This window comes from Acomys russatus, chromosome 29, assembly GCF_903995435.1.
Source record: "Acomys russatus chromosome 29, mAcoRus1.1, whole genome shotgun sequence".
NCBI lineage: Eukaryota > Metazoa > Chordata > Mammalia > Rodentia > Muridae > Acomys > Acomys russatus.
In genome coordinates, this window is record NC_067165.1 from 12,398,634 (window position 1) to 12,414,986 (window position 16,353).

Here is a 16,353-nt window from a genome sequence, read left to right on the forward strand (position 1 = left end):
GCCTTGGCTGTCCCGGACTCACTTTGTAGACCAGGCTGGCCTCGAACTCACAGCGATCCACCTGCCTCTGCCTCCCGAGTGTTGGGATTAAAGGCGTGCACCACCACCGCCCGGCCTAAGAGTGATTTTTCTAAAAATTTGAGTTAGAATGGATATGGAATATATCTTAAATTAATAGACTCATACAAATTTGTAAAGCTTAGCAACAAGAGAAACAGTATTTATGCCTTAAGGTTATTCAGTTATCAATAGATTGTTGATTGTAAAACCTGATTCTCCAGTGCAAGTCAAGTTGCAACAAAGCCTGTATAATGTAAGGAAAATCTCCATGAGATAGTTTAAAGAGTTCTATAATACACGATTTGGTCCAGAACGTAGTTTCTATGGTGTCATTTAACCTACAGAGAAAAGCCAGTGAAACTGTCCCTCAGTGGCAGGGGTTTTCACTACCCCCACACATTCTATTGACAGCAGAATATTACGAAGGGCATATAGTAAATATCTAGGTTTTGTTTGTTTTTAAATTTGAGTGTTCTGTCTGCATATACACCTGCAGGCCAGAAGAGGGCATCAGACCCCTTTATAGATGGTTGTGAGCCACCATGTCGTTGCTGAGAATTGAACTCAGGACCTGTGGAAGAGCAGCCAGTGCTCTTAACCACTGAGCCATCTAACCAGCCTTTTCATTTTCTGAGGTGGGGGTCTCTCTATGCAGCTCTGACTGTTGTGGAACTTTCTATGTAGACCAAGTTGGCCTGAAACTCAGATCTGTCTGCCCTTGCTTCCCGAGTACTGGGATTAAAGGCCTGAGTCACTATGCCCAGCAATATCTAGCTATTGAGAGGTAAGCTTACACTTTCAATAGTCTAAGAGAATATTTTGTTTTGAATATGAAAATGCAAGTAAGGAATTGATAGGTTCTTGGTGAAAGTTCTTTTTTTAAAGTTTACTTATTTTTATTTACGTGTGTGTGTGTGTGTGTGTGTTTACCTGCAGTTCTGTCTGGGATCTGGCATTACAGCTGGTTTTGAACTGCCAATGGGGGTGTGGAGTCTTCTGGAAGAGTAGCCAGTACTCCTAACTGCTGACCGATCTCTCCAGCCCCTCCATGACAGTTCTTGATTGAAATAGTATGTAATCCCAGCACTCGGGAGGCAGAGGCAGGTGGATCGCTGTGAGTTCGAGGGCAGCCTGGTCTACAAAGTGAGTCGAGGACAGCCAAGGCTACACAGAGAAACCTTGTCTCAAAAAAACAAAAAAACAAAACAAAAAAACAAAAAAAAAGAAAGAAAGAAAAGAAATAGTATGTAATGGGAGCCTACTTCATTTTCTACATAGTCACCAGAATTATCTGTTTAGCTTTAGGAAGAACAACTTTTGTTAGATTATCAAGCTTTGTTTAGTTTACCTGGACTTGGGTAAGCCTATGTAATAGCTTAGTATAACGCTACTGCCTGCCTTGGAAAAGGCTGAATTGAAGTTACAACTTTTGCTTTGTTGTTGTTGTTGTGGTTTTGATTGTTTTTGTTTTTGTTTTTGAGACAGTCTCAATATATAGCAGGTTATCCTTGACCTCTCATCAGTCTTCCCACTTGAGCCTTCCAAGTGCTGGAATAACAGGCATGAGCCACCATACTTGGCCCTGTGGGTATAGTTTTGATCCTTATCTGAAATCACAAAGTGTTTGAATGCTGACATCCAATAAAAAAATAAAAAGTCTGACATTTTGGATAATTTTGGGTTTCTGATTTTAGGACTAGGGTTGCTCAGCTGATGAATGCTCCGTAACTATTCTAAATTTTGGTGTACTCTGAATCCAAACACTTCTAGTCCCAAGCATTTCAGTTGTTTATCAAGGATTTAACTTGTACATGTGACTTTTTTGCATATTTTAGGTTTAACTGGCTGCCTCAAGGTTATGATCTCTCTCTCTCTCTCTCCATCTCTCCCTCTCTCCCTTCCCCTCTCTCTCTGGTTTTTCGAGACAGGGTTTCTCTGTGTAACCTTGGCTGTCCTGGACTTTCTTTCTAGACCAGGCAGGCCTCGAACTCACATCGATCCACCTCCCTCTGCCTCCCGAGTGCTGGGATTAAAGGTATGCGCCACCACCGCCTGGCTGATTTCTCTCTTTTTAAAACTAAGGTCTTTCAGTGTATTGTTAGAAGCAGCAACACCTTAATTAGGTAGAAAATCTTTGATCAGCATGAAACATTAGTCATACAGCAGACAGAAAGCTGCGTATCCTTCTATACAATATCCTGAAAATCTAAATGTTATAGTTAGGAGAAATCTAATGTCAAGACATTCAGTATTTGGAAAGGTATGATTAATTCAGAAGCCCCCTGAAAAGTTAACTATCTCTGTATTATTTCTCAAGTGATAACATTGTTTTTGAAAGAATGTACTAATAAAGTTCTATTTTCTTTTCTTTGAATTTGAATTCTTTTCTTTGAATTACCAAACCATAATAGGATTACAGTGGTTTTGTTTTTAACTTTAGAAATGTACACATTTGCTTATATAATCAGAGAACTTAAAGTGATTTTTCTCCAAAATGTTTGGCAGTTTCAGTATGCTTTTAAATACTCTGTCCATTTTATATGTGGTGGCAGATACCTGTTGTAACATGGGTACCAATTATAATGGGACCTTCTTTGGATCACCCGTTCCCAAAATGGGGTCATTGGCCACTGCTCTGTAGGAACAAAGGAACAGAAGCTATGAACTGAAGGTTCAGTGGCCCATGAGTACAAACAGAAATGACCTTCTGCGATCAGCTCTAGGGAGGCAGATCAACTTTATTCGGAGTGAACAGGGTTATATAGACATTGGTGAGGGGGTGGGATATCCAGGGTGGTCAAATGTCATTGGCTGAAGGGCTAAGGTTCTGAGATGCCTCAATAACATGGAGAGAGAGTACAGGAATTCCAGGTGCGCGCGCGCGCGCACACACACACACACACACACACACACACAAACACACACACGGCTTCTCTGTGTAGCCTTGGCTGTCCTGGAACTTGCACTGTAGACCAGGCTGGCCTCGAACTCACGGAGATCCACCTGCCCCTGCCTCCCGTGTGCTGGGATTACAGGCATTGAACAGGTTCTCATCAGGAGAAAGGGAGTTAGACCTGTGATTTCCCTAAGGACTACGAGATATTCTTCAGGTAGAGGGTGTAGGGGCTCGGGCTTTCCAGGCAGGGAAGAGGAAGCCTCTTTGGCAAAGGGAGGCCCCATTTAGCACTGAGCTCAGGGCTTTCTGGTAATGGCAGACTATGACCGTAGCAGCAGGGCTTTCCAACAAACCCACATAGGATAGACCTTAATACAGTGTGTTAACCTTGAGCAAGTGGGGAAAAATTAATACATATGCACCAATATTACTATTTATTTATGTTCTATGCCAACTTACCATGTAAATGCTCTTTCCCAAAGTTGATGCAGAACTTGATTCTTCAAAAGTTCAAATGTGCCGGGCAGTGGTGGCACACACCTTTAATCTCAGCACTCGGGAGGCAGGGGCAGGTGGATCATTGTGAGTTCAAGGCCAGCCTGGTCTCCAAAGCAAGTCCAGGACAACCAAGGCTACCCAGAGAGACCCTGTCTCGAAAAAACCAAACCAAAACAAAGATTCAAATGTGTGTGTATGTATGTATGTATGTATGTATGTATGTATGTATGTACATCTATATCTATATATGACCAATAATAGTATCAGTAGCAACAATGTCTTTTCTTAGCTCCACAGTCACCTGAATAAAATATAGAGACATACTACATGTTCCATTAAAAATTCTAGAGAACAACTGGGCGGTAGTAGCACATGCTTTTAGTCCCAGCACTCGAGAGGCAGGGGCAGGAGGATCTCTGTGAGTTCGAGGCCAGCCTGGGCTACAGAGCGAGTTCCAGGACAGCCAGAGCTGTTACACAGAGAAACCCTGTCCCAAAAACCAAGCAAATCCCAGAGAACATCAAAGTTCTGTTACTGTTACACCTGTTACATTTTTATTAGTTTTTAAATCAACAGATGTAATGGATTCCAGCATAACATTAAAAGCATCTCTCAAAAGCAGTCACTATAATGATAGATATCTTCATAGAGGAAATTAATAGAATATATGTCTGTGATTGCATATATAATTTATGTAACAGTTGTAAACTTGACTACTTAAAATCATCAGAGATAAAATTCCTTTTTTTCCCATTTAAGATTTATTTATCGGTCTCTGCTCCCCCTTCCCCGGAGTACCCCTCCCCCCTTTTCTTCTCTCCCCATGCTCATTTAATTAAAAACTCTAACATTAAAAAAAAAAAAAGATTTATTTATTATGTATACAGTGCTCTGCCTGCAGGTACACCTACATGACAGAAGGCATCAGATCACATTACAGATGGTTGTGAGCCACCATGTGGGTGCTGGGAATTGAACTCAGGACCTCTGGAAAAGCAGTCAGTGCTCTTTGCCTTTGAATTATCTCTCCAGCCCCTATTAAAACATTCAAAGCGACATAATTTCCTCTGATCTTCCTGACTTGACCTCCCAAGGGCTAGGATTCAACATTTGTGTTACCATTTCCAGTGGGGGTACTAGGGACCAAACTGAGGGCTTTGTGCATGATAAGCAAGTTTTTGTTTTTGAGACAGGTTTCTCTGTGTGGCCTTGACCTAGAGATCCACCTGCCTCTGCCTCCCTGAGTGCTGGGATTACAGGCCTGTGCCACTGCACTCAGCTGATAAGCGAGTATTCTTCCCACCAAGCTATATTCCCAGACCCCAGACTAAGCTTTCAACCTAGACTCCAAGTGTTAGGCCAGGGATGTCTTGCTCAGTAGCAGTGCTGGTACAGAGTGTATAAGGCACTAGGTTCAATTCCTAGTGCTATAGGAAGAGGGGAAATAACCCAAAGCAATGCTCTACCATTGTTTTATTTATTTGAGAGAGTAGTACTGGCAGTTCTGGACTTGCTAAGTAGATCAGGCTGATCTATGTAATCCACCAGACCTGGCCATGTTTTAACATTTAAAAAATTTTATTTTGATGTTTATGGGTGTTTTGCCTTCATGTATGTATACCACATATGTGCCTTACGCCTAAGGAGGCTACATTCAAACCCCTGAAACTGTAGTCATACTTGTTAGTTCAGGGTAGGTACTGGCAATTGAACACAGGTTCTGTAACAAGGGAGTGCTCCTGAACACTAAGCTGTTCTGTAACAAGGGAGTGCTCCTGAACACTAGCTACTCCTCTAGCCCTTTTGCTGTTATTTTAAAAGCTTCTGTAGCCTAAGTGTGGTCAGAAACACCAAAGTTATAAAAACTTGACAGAAATAACTTTATTTTCAAGGTGTTGGGTACTTCCTAGTGAAATAATAGGATTCTTTTCATGTACTGTGACTTCATGATGCTAGACTCTAGGAGGATTTTTTTATCTTGTCTTTTACTATTCTCAATATAATCAAAACACTAAATTGTGTTTTGTTGTTGTTGTATATTTGTATGTTTTGGTTTTTTGAGAAAGGGTTTCCCTGTGTAGCCTTGGCTGTCCTGGACTCAATTTGAAGACCAGGCTGGCTTCGAACTCATAGTGATCCACCTGCCTCTGCATCCCTGAGTGCTGGGATTAAAGGCGTGCGCCACCACGCCTGGCTAAACACTAAAATGTTTAAGTACATAACTATACAATTCACAAAAAGATGATGTAAAATAACCTTATATGAAACAATAAGGACTTAAGATTTATTTTATTTTTTTATTTTTATTTTTTGAGACAGGGTTTCTCTGTGTAGCCTTGGCTGTCCTAGACTTGCTTTGTAGACCAGGCTGACCTCAAACTTACAGAGATCCTCCTGCTTCTGCCTCCTGGAGTGCTGGGATTACAGGCACATACCACCACAACCAGCTTAGAGTATTTTTCAAGATGATTTACTAAGAAATAATTTTTACAATTCCAGCACTCAGGAGCCAGAGAGAGGTAGATGTCTGTAACTTTTTCTTTTCTTTCTTTTGTTTTGGTTTTTGGGTTTTCAAGAAAGGATTTCTCTGTGTAGCCCTGCTGTTCTGGAACTCCATCTGTAGCCCAAGCTGACTTTAAACTCAGAGATCCATGTGCGTCTGCCCCCTAAGTGTTGGGATAAAAGTAATGTACCACCACCATCTGGCTAAAAAAACAATTTTTAGAAATGAAAAAAAAAAATCTAGTTATGAAGATTAAATTCCTTCCAGTGGAAGTAAAAAAAAAGAGCCAAACAAGAGGAACAAAAGTGTGATATTAGGGCCGGGCGTGGTGGTGCACGCCTTTAATCCCCATACTCAGGAGGTATAGGCAGATGGATCGCAGTGAGTTCAAAGCCAGCCAGGTCTACAAAGCGAGCCCAGGATAGCTAAGGCTACTTAGAGAGACCCTGTCTCAAAAAACAAAAACAAAACCAAACAAACAAAAAATGTGATACTAAAATGCAACTTAACAGGCTAGAGACAGAGGACTCAGTGGTCCAGACCATGCGTTGGTACAGAGCCGAGTTTAGTTCCCGGCCCAGACCCCGGCAGCTCAGAACCACCTGCAGCTCTAGCTCCGGGGCCTCCACACCCTCTTCTCCCCTCCACAGACACTGCACTCTGTGCACGTCTTTCCCACAACATAACAAAAATCTTTTTATCTTTAAAACAAAAGCAAGTTTACAAGATTTATAGCCAATATGTAAATAATACCAAGTAGTTTTATATTTCTACTTGACTAAGTCTCTTGGGCCCCTTTTCTGGATAAATATTTGTCAATATTAAAGTGACTACAAATGAGGCAAAAGCTACTAAAGTACTTATGATCCTTAAGGCTCTGAGCCAGTTAGGGTATTGTGGCAAGAGGAAGAGTTCATTGTGTAAAGCTATCCCTAAGCCTAGTATCACTGTGACTATGGCTTCGTTGAGTCTTTCAGAAAATAAGATGGCTATCCATGAAAACAGAACAGGACTCATACTAGTAGCTAAATTCATGTAGTCTGGTTTGGCTGGACTACTTTCTGGCAGAGCAAAGCCCCATCTGACCCCTCCCAGGAAAGCTAGGAAACTGGCTCCGTACGCCATCTGAGCATAAGCTAGTATAGGGATATAAGACTTTGTAGTTACCATGATGAGTGGTGGAGCAACAAAGGGCATCAACGCCCCCAGAGTGACATATAAGGCTGGCTTTGGGCTGTCAGGTAGGTAAGTGATGGCGTTTGGTTTCCGGGAGGGAAGGGCTGTCTCCTTCTGCTTCTTTTTAAAGTTGCACGGTGACGTGTGATAGCACTGTATCTTCCTCGTACACACTTGAAATGACGTGGACAGCCAAGTCCTTGGAGACAAAGGGAAAAGGTTCTGCGGAAGCGATGTCTTGGGAGAAAGTGTATCTATCCTGCTGGCTTTGAGTCTCACTGGAAAAGGGTACTGCAGCATCTGTAAGGGACATAGAACCAGGAGACAAAGTTTAAAAATAAGAACATATGGTGCACTGACATATGTGCAGGCAAAACCCCATATACATAAAATATTTTGGAGTTGAAGAGACGACGGAGTGATCAAGGCCACTGACTGTTCTTTCAGAGGATGCAGGTTTGATCCCCGCCATTCGTCCCCCACCCTCCTACCCCCACACACACTGGCTTATAACTAGCTTTATTTCCAGTTCCACAAAGAGCTTACACTTTCTTCTAGACCCCACACACACTGCATGCAGATGGCACACACACACACGTATGCAGACAAAACACCCCCACAAATAAGAAATAAACCTAAAAAACTTATTTTGAAATTAAAAAGGAATATGGCTATTTAAGAGTCATGGTGAGCCCTTAAAACATGCTGGGGCTGGGAACGGTCCCATGTTGGCCTTTACTCCTTTTGTACCCGGTTAGAATGGTTTTCCTTCGGCTACCTACATGGCCACTCCTTCATTTCTGACCCTTCTGTTTATGTTGTACAGTCCCGTCTATTACTTAACGGCAGGGCTTGTGTGTGGGCGCTCTCAGGGTGCTTCAAGTCCTCTGAAGCTGGAGTAAATGGTTGTGAGCCACCAAACATGGGTGCTAGGATCAAACCAAGGCCTCAGCAAGGCATGCACTTTCAACAAGGCTGAGCTCTCTCTCCTGGGCCTCTCTCGTCTTCATATTCCCTATTCTCTTTCCGTCATGTACAGTGCTCCACAGCAGTTACTACTTGACATAGTAAACATTCTACTTTTGTATTTATTTGGTTTTTTTGGGACAGGGTTTCTCTGTGTAGTCTTGGCTGTCCTGGGTCTACTTATTTATAATTTACCCATTGTCCTCCTTCACTTGAATACATGACTTGTACGTGTATGTATGAAACTGCTGTAGGCAGAGAGTTACTGACAAATAGGATTCAACTAACCTTGGAGGCTGCTCCAGAAGATTTCCGGATGAAGCGAAGCATACTAGTCTCCACCCAGCTTTGTTCACGGAGATGCAACTCTGATTCGTATATTTTAAGAGCTAAATGAGATGGCTGAATTTGAAGCAAAGGCGCTATACAGAAAAGAAGAGATCACTTAATTGTCCTCATTCTATATATCCATTTAACAAAAGTAACAGACTCATGAGAACCTCTTCCATGAAACATGATTTATTTTGAAAATAATCCCCCTCTCAAAGAGTAACACGTTAAGGAAATAAGATTTTTTTTTCCCCAAAAAGAACAATTTTAGTTTTTTTTTTTTTTTTTTTTTTTTTTTTTAAATATTTATTTATTTATTATGTATACAATGTTGTATCTGCATGTATAACTGCACACCAGAAGAGGGCACCAGATATCATTATAGATGGTTGTGAGCCACCGTGTGGTTGCTGGGAATTGAACTCAGGACCTCTGGAAGAGCAGGCAGTGCTCTTAACCTCTGAGCCATCTCTCCAGCCCCCAACAATTTTAGTTTTGGCTGTTTGGTTTAACAAAAGAGCAATGTGCAGAAACATCTGTATTTAGCAAACATCTCTCATCCTTTTTTTTTTTTTTTTAAGTTTTTCGAGACAGGGTTTCTCTGTGTATCCTTGGTTGCACTGGACTCAATTCGTACACCAGGCTGGCCTCAGACTTACAGCCATCTTCCTGCCTCTGCCTCCCAGGTGCTGGGATGAAAGGCGTGCGCCCGGCTTCTACCGCACATCTTTAGGCGCTAGTTTTCCAATCAATCAATCAATGTGATGGTCATACTTTTGGTTCCCAGTATCTCTCCTCTTTAGTTATTGTCTACTTCGGGGCTTAGTAATTTTTACACTTGATGACAGCAGCCACAGATAGAGCCTTTTTTCTGTGGACCAGGCAACGTAACGCTGTGTTCTCCATATAAGAATTCTCCATCTTTTGCAACTCTGTGTGACTTGTAGCACATGTTTCGTATTTGGGAGTATTTAAACGAAAGTGATCCGCGGAAGCTCTGAGACTGAAGGTGATGCGGAAACAAGGCGCCGAAAGCCCACGGTCAATCCGCCCAATCTATGTGGAAAAGCTCAAATATTTTCATTTCACCAACTCAACAACCACACACTGGGAAACCTGAAGCCGACATTTTAGATAGCAGCGGAATTTAGGCGCAAGGGTCCTTGAGACGCCGGAGCTGACGATACGCCTCCTACTTACCAGCCCTTAGGGATCCCCACCACTTCCTTCCCAAAATGTACCCTTAACAGCCCCGATACATACTTACCACATCACGCCGCGGAAAAGTTGAACGACAAATTCAACCAGAAACACAGAAACAGCACTTCCGGCAACCGGAACCACGCAATCCCCCACTTCCTGAGAACCGAAAAATGAGTCCGGGTGGGAACTTACAGTAGCAAGTTCCGACTCTCCTCTTTCTGTTTTTGGGCACTTCCGCCCCTCAGTTATGTTTATATTATTTTTATGTGTCTTCATACAGTTGAATGCACGTGCCCACTGAGGTCAGAGGCCTGGATCCCCCTCAGTATAGGCGCTGGCATTCTCTGTAAGAGCAGTAAGCGCCTTTAACCACAGAACCACCTCTGCAGCCCCGAGGGGTTAGTCTAAAATATCAATTCTAATTGAAGTCGGCTTTAAGGTACCTTACTAGTCTCTATTCCAGGATTTCTAACCAGCAGAATATATCTAATAGTTCAGGAAGGTAGAGTACAATTTCTGAGACAATCCTAGTAATGGTAGTGTAATAAGCTAGGAGTCGTAGCTAGACCAATGTTATTTGGCCGCATTAGTCTACGGAACTTTTTTTTTTTTTTTAAAGACAAGATCTCACTCTATACTGCTGGCCTGGAATTCGTAACTTCGCAAAACAACAGGACTGAGTCGCCTGGACACATCTTTCTCCCACTTGAATCCTTTATTACTACTACTGGGCGAGAATGGAGGGAGAATTCTGTTTTTAATTTCCATTCTATTACCTAGAAATTACATTGAGAAAATACAGAGCCCCAGGAGCAAACTTTACAGTTCTGTGAATCAAGGTGTGGCGTTAAGGACCTTGGGCTTGGAGGTCATGCAGGGAATCACACCATTCTGTGAGTTAGTGTTTAAGTTTTCCTACTCCCACCCCACCCTTCGTCCGCCGTGCGCTTGCCAAAAGAACAGGCACCGAGCAACTTCAGTGTCTTCCAGCAAGAAGCCGAAGACTAACAGGAGAGCTCATTTATGGAGGGGCCATCTCTAGCCAGTTCCTCCTCGTTAGGTAGTAAAACTCGAAGAAGCGTTCGCTTCTGAACACGCGGCTCGCCGCCGCCAAGCTTTCACTTTTCCTCACTTCCCTGGGGCGGTTGTACCGCCCCTTCCTGTCATGCAATACCCAATGGACTGCTTGGAAATCTTTGAACCTGAAATCCACCCTGCAACCCGGGCGGCTTCCTGATGCCTCCAATGCCCAAGAAACTACAACTCCCGGCAGGTAGCGCGCCCGACACCGCCGCGCATGCCTTCTAGTGCTGGGGTTGGGGAGGGGGGGGAGGAGGCTACGGCACTCCGAGGGCTGTAGTCTCAACGACGCGCGCACGTGAGAGGAGGAGCGAAAGGTGTGCAGGGGTCGGAAAACCGGCTCTCCCTAACTGGTTTGCTAAATTCTGGTGGTTGGCGAGGTGTGAGAAGGCGAACAAAGAATGGGCGGGCAAGAACCGGCACAAGGATGCCCACCACATTCTCGCGCTCCCGGGGGCCGGAGGACCGGCTGGGAGCTTCAATGGGGGAGTGCTGAAACTCGGCTGGTCCTTGCCTCAGGAGCGGCGCGAGGAGAGGCGAACGGCTTCGCGGAAGGGCGCCGGGGGCGGGGCAGGGGACTAACCGCTGCCGCCGCCTCGGCCCCAACGTTTACCGACCGAGCGAGCCGCGGGCGCCCGGGCTGGGGCGTCGTACGCATGCGCGTGCGCCTCGGGCTCGTGGGCGTGTGGGAGGCGGGCCGGAGCGGCAGAGGGAGGGCCCGGCTGGTGGTTGCTCCTCCTCCGCCCGCTCTGTCCGCCCCCCACCCCCCGCCTCCCGTGCCTTGTGGGCCGGGCAGCCATTTTGGGAAGAGCTTTGTTATGGTTGTGGGCTAGTCACCTCTGCTGGTCGGAGAAGCTGGGGGGACGCGTCCTTTAGACTCCGCGACTCGTCCTTGACCGTAGGCGCGCCGCTTGCCGGGTAAGTGCGAGCTCTGGACACGGAGCGGAACGGGGACCCCGAGCGGCCTCGGCACGGGCTCCGCGGGTGACTGGACTGGCCGTCTGCGAAAAGTAGTTGGAAGAAAGTCTTGCTCAGGCGTTGGGGTGTCAAGGTCCGCCTAGGGTGGGCAGGAGGATCCGGGAGTCGCCGGCTTGGAACGTCCCCCTCCCCCCTCCCCCCTCCAGCGGGAGGAGCCTGGCACACTGGCGTCGCCGCGGCGGTTCCAGAGCTCTCCCGACTACAACTTCGGTTCTCGGTCGGAAACGCTCACCTGCGGCGGCTCCGGCTTGAAAGTGGTTGAGTGACTTGGTTTACTTTTTTTTTTTTTTTTTTTTTTTTTTTAAAGAGCCGAAAGAGTTTGTTTTCCATTTAAGAGAAACTTAACGAGGAAAAAGTCGTGTAAGTCAAATGTGGGAAAACTGGGGGAAAGGGAAATTACACGCCCGGAGTCGGGGTTCTCTCTGGGATAGTGAGACCTTTTCCTTCAGATTGTCTTTACCAGTTAATCTACCAAATTCCCGTCCCATTGGGGAGGAGGTTTGATTGGTCTTGAAGTGGCTTAACTAGTCATTTTTATTCTATCCTAAATCTCCCCAACCCATAACATTAAAAAGAAATGCTGAATCTAAAATGGCTGTAGTCTGGGAGAAGTACCCTGTTAAAATGCTTATATATAACATTTCAGTCGATTTTCCCAATGGGACGTGAGCTTTTCGGAGTTTTTGGCATTGGTGACTTTGGAGGGGATAGGTGAAAACAAAGGTGAGACTCGGGAAGTTTACATAAGAATGGGTGCGGTTTTTTTGTTTTTGTTTTTGGTAGTTGTGAATAGTTATGAAACTGTGCGGTGGTGTCAATTTTGTCAATGGCTTTTGTAACTTTAGTATAATATGTTGAATACTTTGATTCTTCTTTTTTTCCTCGGAAAGCCTGTATTTAGTGGTGGCTTATGTTTTTTGTTTAGCAATATGCCCCTTTCCTCTGTAAGTCTCATCAAAAACTAAAGTTAGAGTTATTCTGTAGACAGAAATTGTAATTGGAAGTCTCATTTTTTTTTAAGGTTGTTTTGTTTGTGTTTTGTTTTTGAGACAGGGTTTCTGTATGTATCCTTGGCTGTCCTGGACTCGATTTGTAGACCAGGCTGGCCTTGAACTCACAGCGATCCACCTGCCTCTGCATCCCTGAGTGCTGGGATTAAAGGCCTCTACCACCACTGCTGGCTTTCTAAAGGTAGTTTTTTATCTCAAGTTCCATGAAATTTAGACATTTACAAAATAAAAACACAATTTTGCAATCTTCAGAAATTAAGTGCCAGGTGGTTGTATCTTTTTTTTTTTTTTCTTTTAAAGAAAGGACAATCTGCTAAAAAAACAAAACAAAACAAAAACAAGAGGTGTAACAGAAACAATATCCAAGTTTGGAAAAGTTTTGGAAAAAGTATGATTGAGTTGAAGTTGCTGTCTATTCAAAAGATAAAATAGAATGGGAGTTGAAAGTGGATCTTTGGATCCATTCACAAGATAAGCTGTCATCTTCCATAGAGTTGGTTTTCATACATCCTTTTTATTTTCATACACTCTTTTAAACAGGGAAGTTTTTGTCTGTTGTGGCAATCTTATTTTCTTATGTGTATGGATATTGTGCCTGCGTGTATACCTGTGTGCAGGGACCACAGAGATGCCATTGGAATCCCTGGAACTGGAGTTAGAAGAGACAGTTGTGAGCTGCCATGTGAGTGCTGGGAACCAAATCTGGGTGCTCTGGAAGAGCAGCAAGTGGTCTTAACCTCTGAGCCATCTCTACAGCCCCAGGAATTGTTTTTGTTGTTGGTCTTCGAAGAAAATCATTTAAAGTTCTCTCTGGAAAGTACAAGTTAATTGCTTTCTGCTTTGACATTATTACTTATAGTATTTGGGAGAGACCGTATTTTAAATTCACTTTTTCAGCCGGGCGTGGTGGCGCACGCCTTTAATCCCAGCACTCGGGAGGCAGAGGCAGGCGGATCGCTGTGAGTTCGAGGCCAGCCTGGTCTACAAAGCGAGTCCATGATGGCCAAGGCTACACAGAGAAACCCTGTCTCGAAAAACCAAAAAAAAAAAAAAATTCACTTTTTCACTTTTTTTCTGAGGGTTCTCAAAATGGCTTGCATTTGTTGCTCTAACCAGGTTTTCAGCTGATTGTGGAACTGTGCTTTCAGAATTCTTGAAATTGGGGAGAGGGAATGGAAAGCCTTTATATTTAATTAACTTAACAATTCTTTTGTTATCCCTGGCTGTCTTGGAACACACACTGTAGACCAGGCTGTGCTGGAGCTTGAGATTGCCTACCTCTCTTGATTGCTAGGATTAAAGGATGCACCACCAAGCCTGGCCTTTGTTTTTGTTTTATTTTCTTTGGTTTTTAGAGTACTGCTAATTTAACACTTTGATTGTTTAAAATCTTAGTTGAAGAGGAGGGTACATTCAGCCATTTTAATAATTTTAATTTGTTCGTGATAAGGAATCTGAGAGTGTAGTGTGTGCCTATGTATGCACACACCTGTTTTTTTAGACATGGTCTCACGCTACAGCAGTGGTTCTCAACCTTAGCTTCGATCCTTAATGTATGTCACTTCATGTTGTGATCTTCAACCATAAAATTATTTTGTTGCTTCTTCAAAGCTGTAATTTTGCTACTATTAGGAATTGTACATATCTGATATGCAAACTCCTATGACCCACAGGTTGAGAACAAGTGCTCTTAACCACTGAGCCAAATCTCCAGCTCCTATAATTTACTTATTTATTTATGGCATTTCCAGACAGGGTTTCTCTGTATAGTCCTGACTGTCCTGTAACTCCATTTGTAGACTGCTGGCCTTGAACTCAGAGATCTGAAGCTTACTGGGTGCTGGGATCAAAGTCATGTGTCACCACTGCCTAGCTCTATAGTATATTTTAAAATCCTCATTAAAACACAGTTCTCAATCTTCTTTCAGAAGATAGTATTTTTCTTTCTTTCTTTGGTTTTTTGAGACAAGGTTTCTCTATGTAGCCTTGACTGTCCTGAACTCACTTTGTAGACCAAGCTGGCCTTGAACTCACAGCGATGCACCTGTCTCTGCCTCCTAGAGTGCTAGGATCACAGGCGTACACCACCATAACCAGTTTAGCATATCTTAATTTTATGGTTTAAGATTAATATGCCAGGGAGAGAATGTTGTACAAAATGCTTTTAATTTTTTCCTTTGAGACTAATTCTGGCTGCCCTGGAACTTACTACGTAGACCAGGCTGGCTTCAAATTAAGAGATCTGCCTGCCTCTGTCTTCCAAGGGCTGGGATTAAAGGTGTGTGCCACCACCTCAGAGTACTTTCTATTTTGTAACTTAATTATGTTGTGATTTTTTTTTTTTTTTTTTTTTTTTTAACCTTCCTGGTACTGGGGATTGATTGAACTGAGCACCTCATGGATGTTAAGTGCTTTTACACCTTAATGAATCACAAATGTCATTTGAGACAAGGTCTCTCTAAGGTGCCATGCCAGGCCCTGAACCTCCTGCCTTGCCTCCTCTCAAGTAGCTATGATTGTATGTGTGTAACATCATCCTTTGCTAAGCAGACGTTTTATTCCTTACTTTATAGTTGAGAAAAATGAATCTAGGACTCATTTGGCTACTACACAATTGAGTATGTATTCAAACCTAAGTGGACTGTCATGGTGCTTGACTGCTTGCTACCTTTAACTGGGGTGCTGAGTGTGTATTTAACATAATTAACATATCATTTTATATAATATATATTACTTTTTTTTGAGACAGGTTTTCTCTATGTGAGAAATCTCCCTGCCTCTGCCTCCCAAGTGCTGGGATTAAAGCATGCACCATGCCAGGCTGTGTATTTGTTTTTGTTGTGATTGTGCTTGTGTGGTTAGTTGAGGGTTTTTGTTCTGTTGTGTTTTGTTTTCAGACCTGTAGCTTTGGTTGGCCTGGAATTTGCTGTGTAGATATAGTTGTATCAAACTCAGTAGAGATCTGCTTCTGTCTCTAATGCTTAAGGTAAAGGCCTGTGCCACATCTGGCCTCAGCTAGTTTGTTTAATTTTTGCAATGACGGAGATTGAACTGCTCCCAGTCCTGACTGCCTTTAACCATGAAAGTTAAACTGTTGTTAACATTAAGAGTCATAAGCCATTTTAAGGTATCCTAACAAAAAATAGTTCATAGAAAAGGCAAATTAAGGGTGGGCAAGATAGCTCTGTTGGGTTAAAGGTATTTGCTGCCAAGCCAGAGAGGATCTGAGCTTGATCCCTGAGATCCATATAGTTGTTAGGAGAGAGCCAACTCCAGTAAATTGTCCTTTGACCTCCACATGTGCTGTGCATAAAAAAGAAAAGAAAGGCAAATTTGAGTTGTGGAAATGCTCAGGGCATAAAGTACTTACCTCACAAGCATGAGGACTTGGATTTGTATTGTCAGAGCTCCTGTGAAAGCAAAGACAGTAGAATCCCTGGGAGCACATGGACAGACCTATTAGCCTGGCAGACACAACAGTAAATGAGCCTGTGTCTCAAGACAATGCCCTTGACATTGGAAATTGTCCTCTTAACTCCAATGTGAAGTGGCATTTGTTTACCTGCATTCACAAGAATACACACACACACACACACACGCACACACACACACGACATATACCCAGATTATTTAAAAATGAAAAGGCACATTTG

General features: G+C 43.4%; 2 protein-coding genes across 4 annotated transcripts in view; one reads left to right on the top strand and one right to left on the bottom strand.

Annotated features, from left to right (window-relative positions):
- Positions 1 to 6,586: 6,586 nt before the first annotated feature.
- On the bottom strand, positions 6,587 to 7,517 carry Tmem69 (transmembrane protein 69). Its single transcript, XM_051171940.1, has one exon. The coding sequence runs from the start codon at positions 7,431 to 7,433 to the stop codon at positions 6,720 to 6,722; it is 714 nt and encodes a 237-aa protein (XP_051027897.1). The 5' UTR covers positions 7,434 to 7,517; the 3' UTR covers positions 6,587 to 6,719.
- Positions 7,518 to 10,957: 3,440 nt separating this feature from the next.
- Gpbp1l1 (GC-rich promoter binding protein 1 like 1) overlaps positions 10,958 to 16,353 on the top strand; it is a 43,372-nt gene continuing 37,976 nt past the window's right edge. Inside the window, exon 1 of one of the 3 annotated variants that reach the window (XM_051171932.1) lies at positions 10,958 to 11,029. The gene's annotated coding sequence lies outside the window, so the exon portion shown is untranslated. Of the gene's footprint in view, positions 11,030 to 11,072; positions 11,093 to 11,481; positions 11,631 to 16,353 lie in introns of those variants that run through there. The other 2 variants (XM_051171933.1, XM_051171930.1) reach the window with 2 other exon arrangements.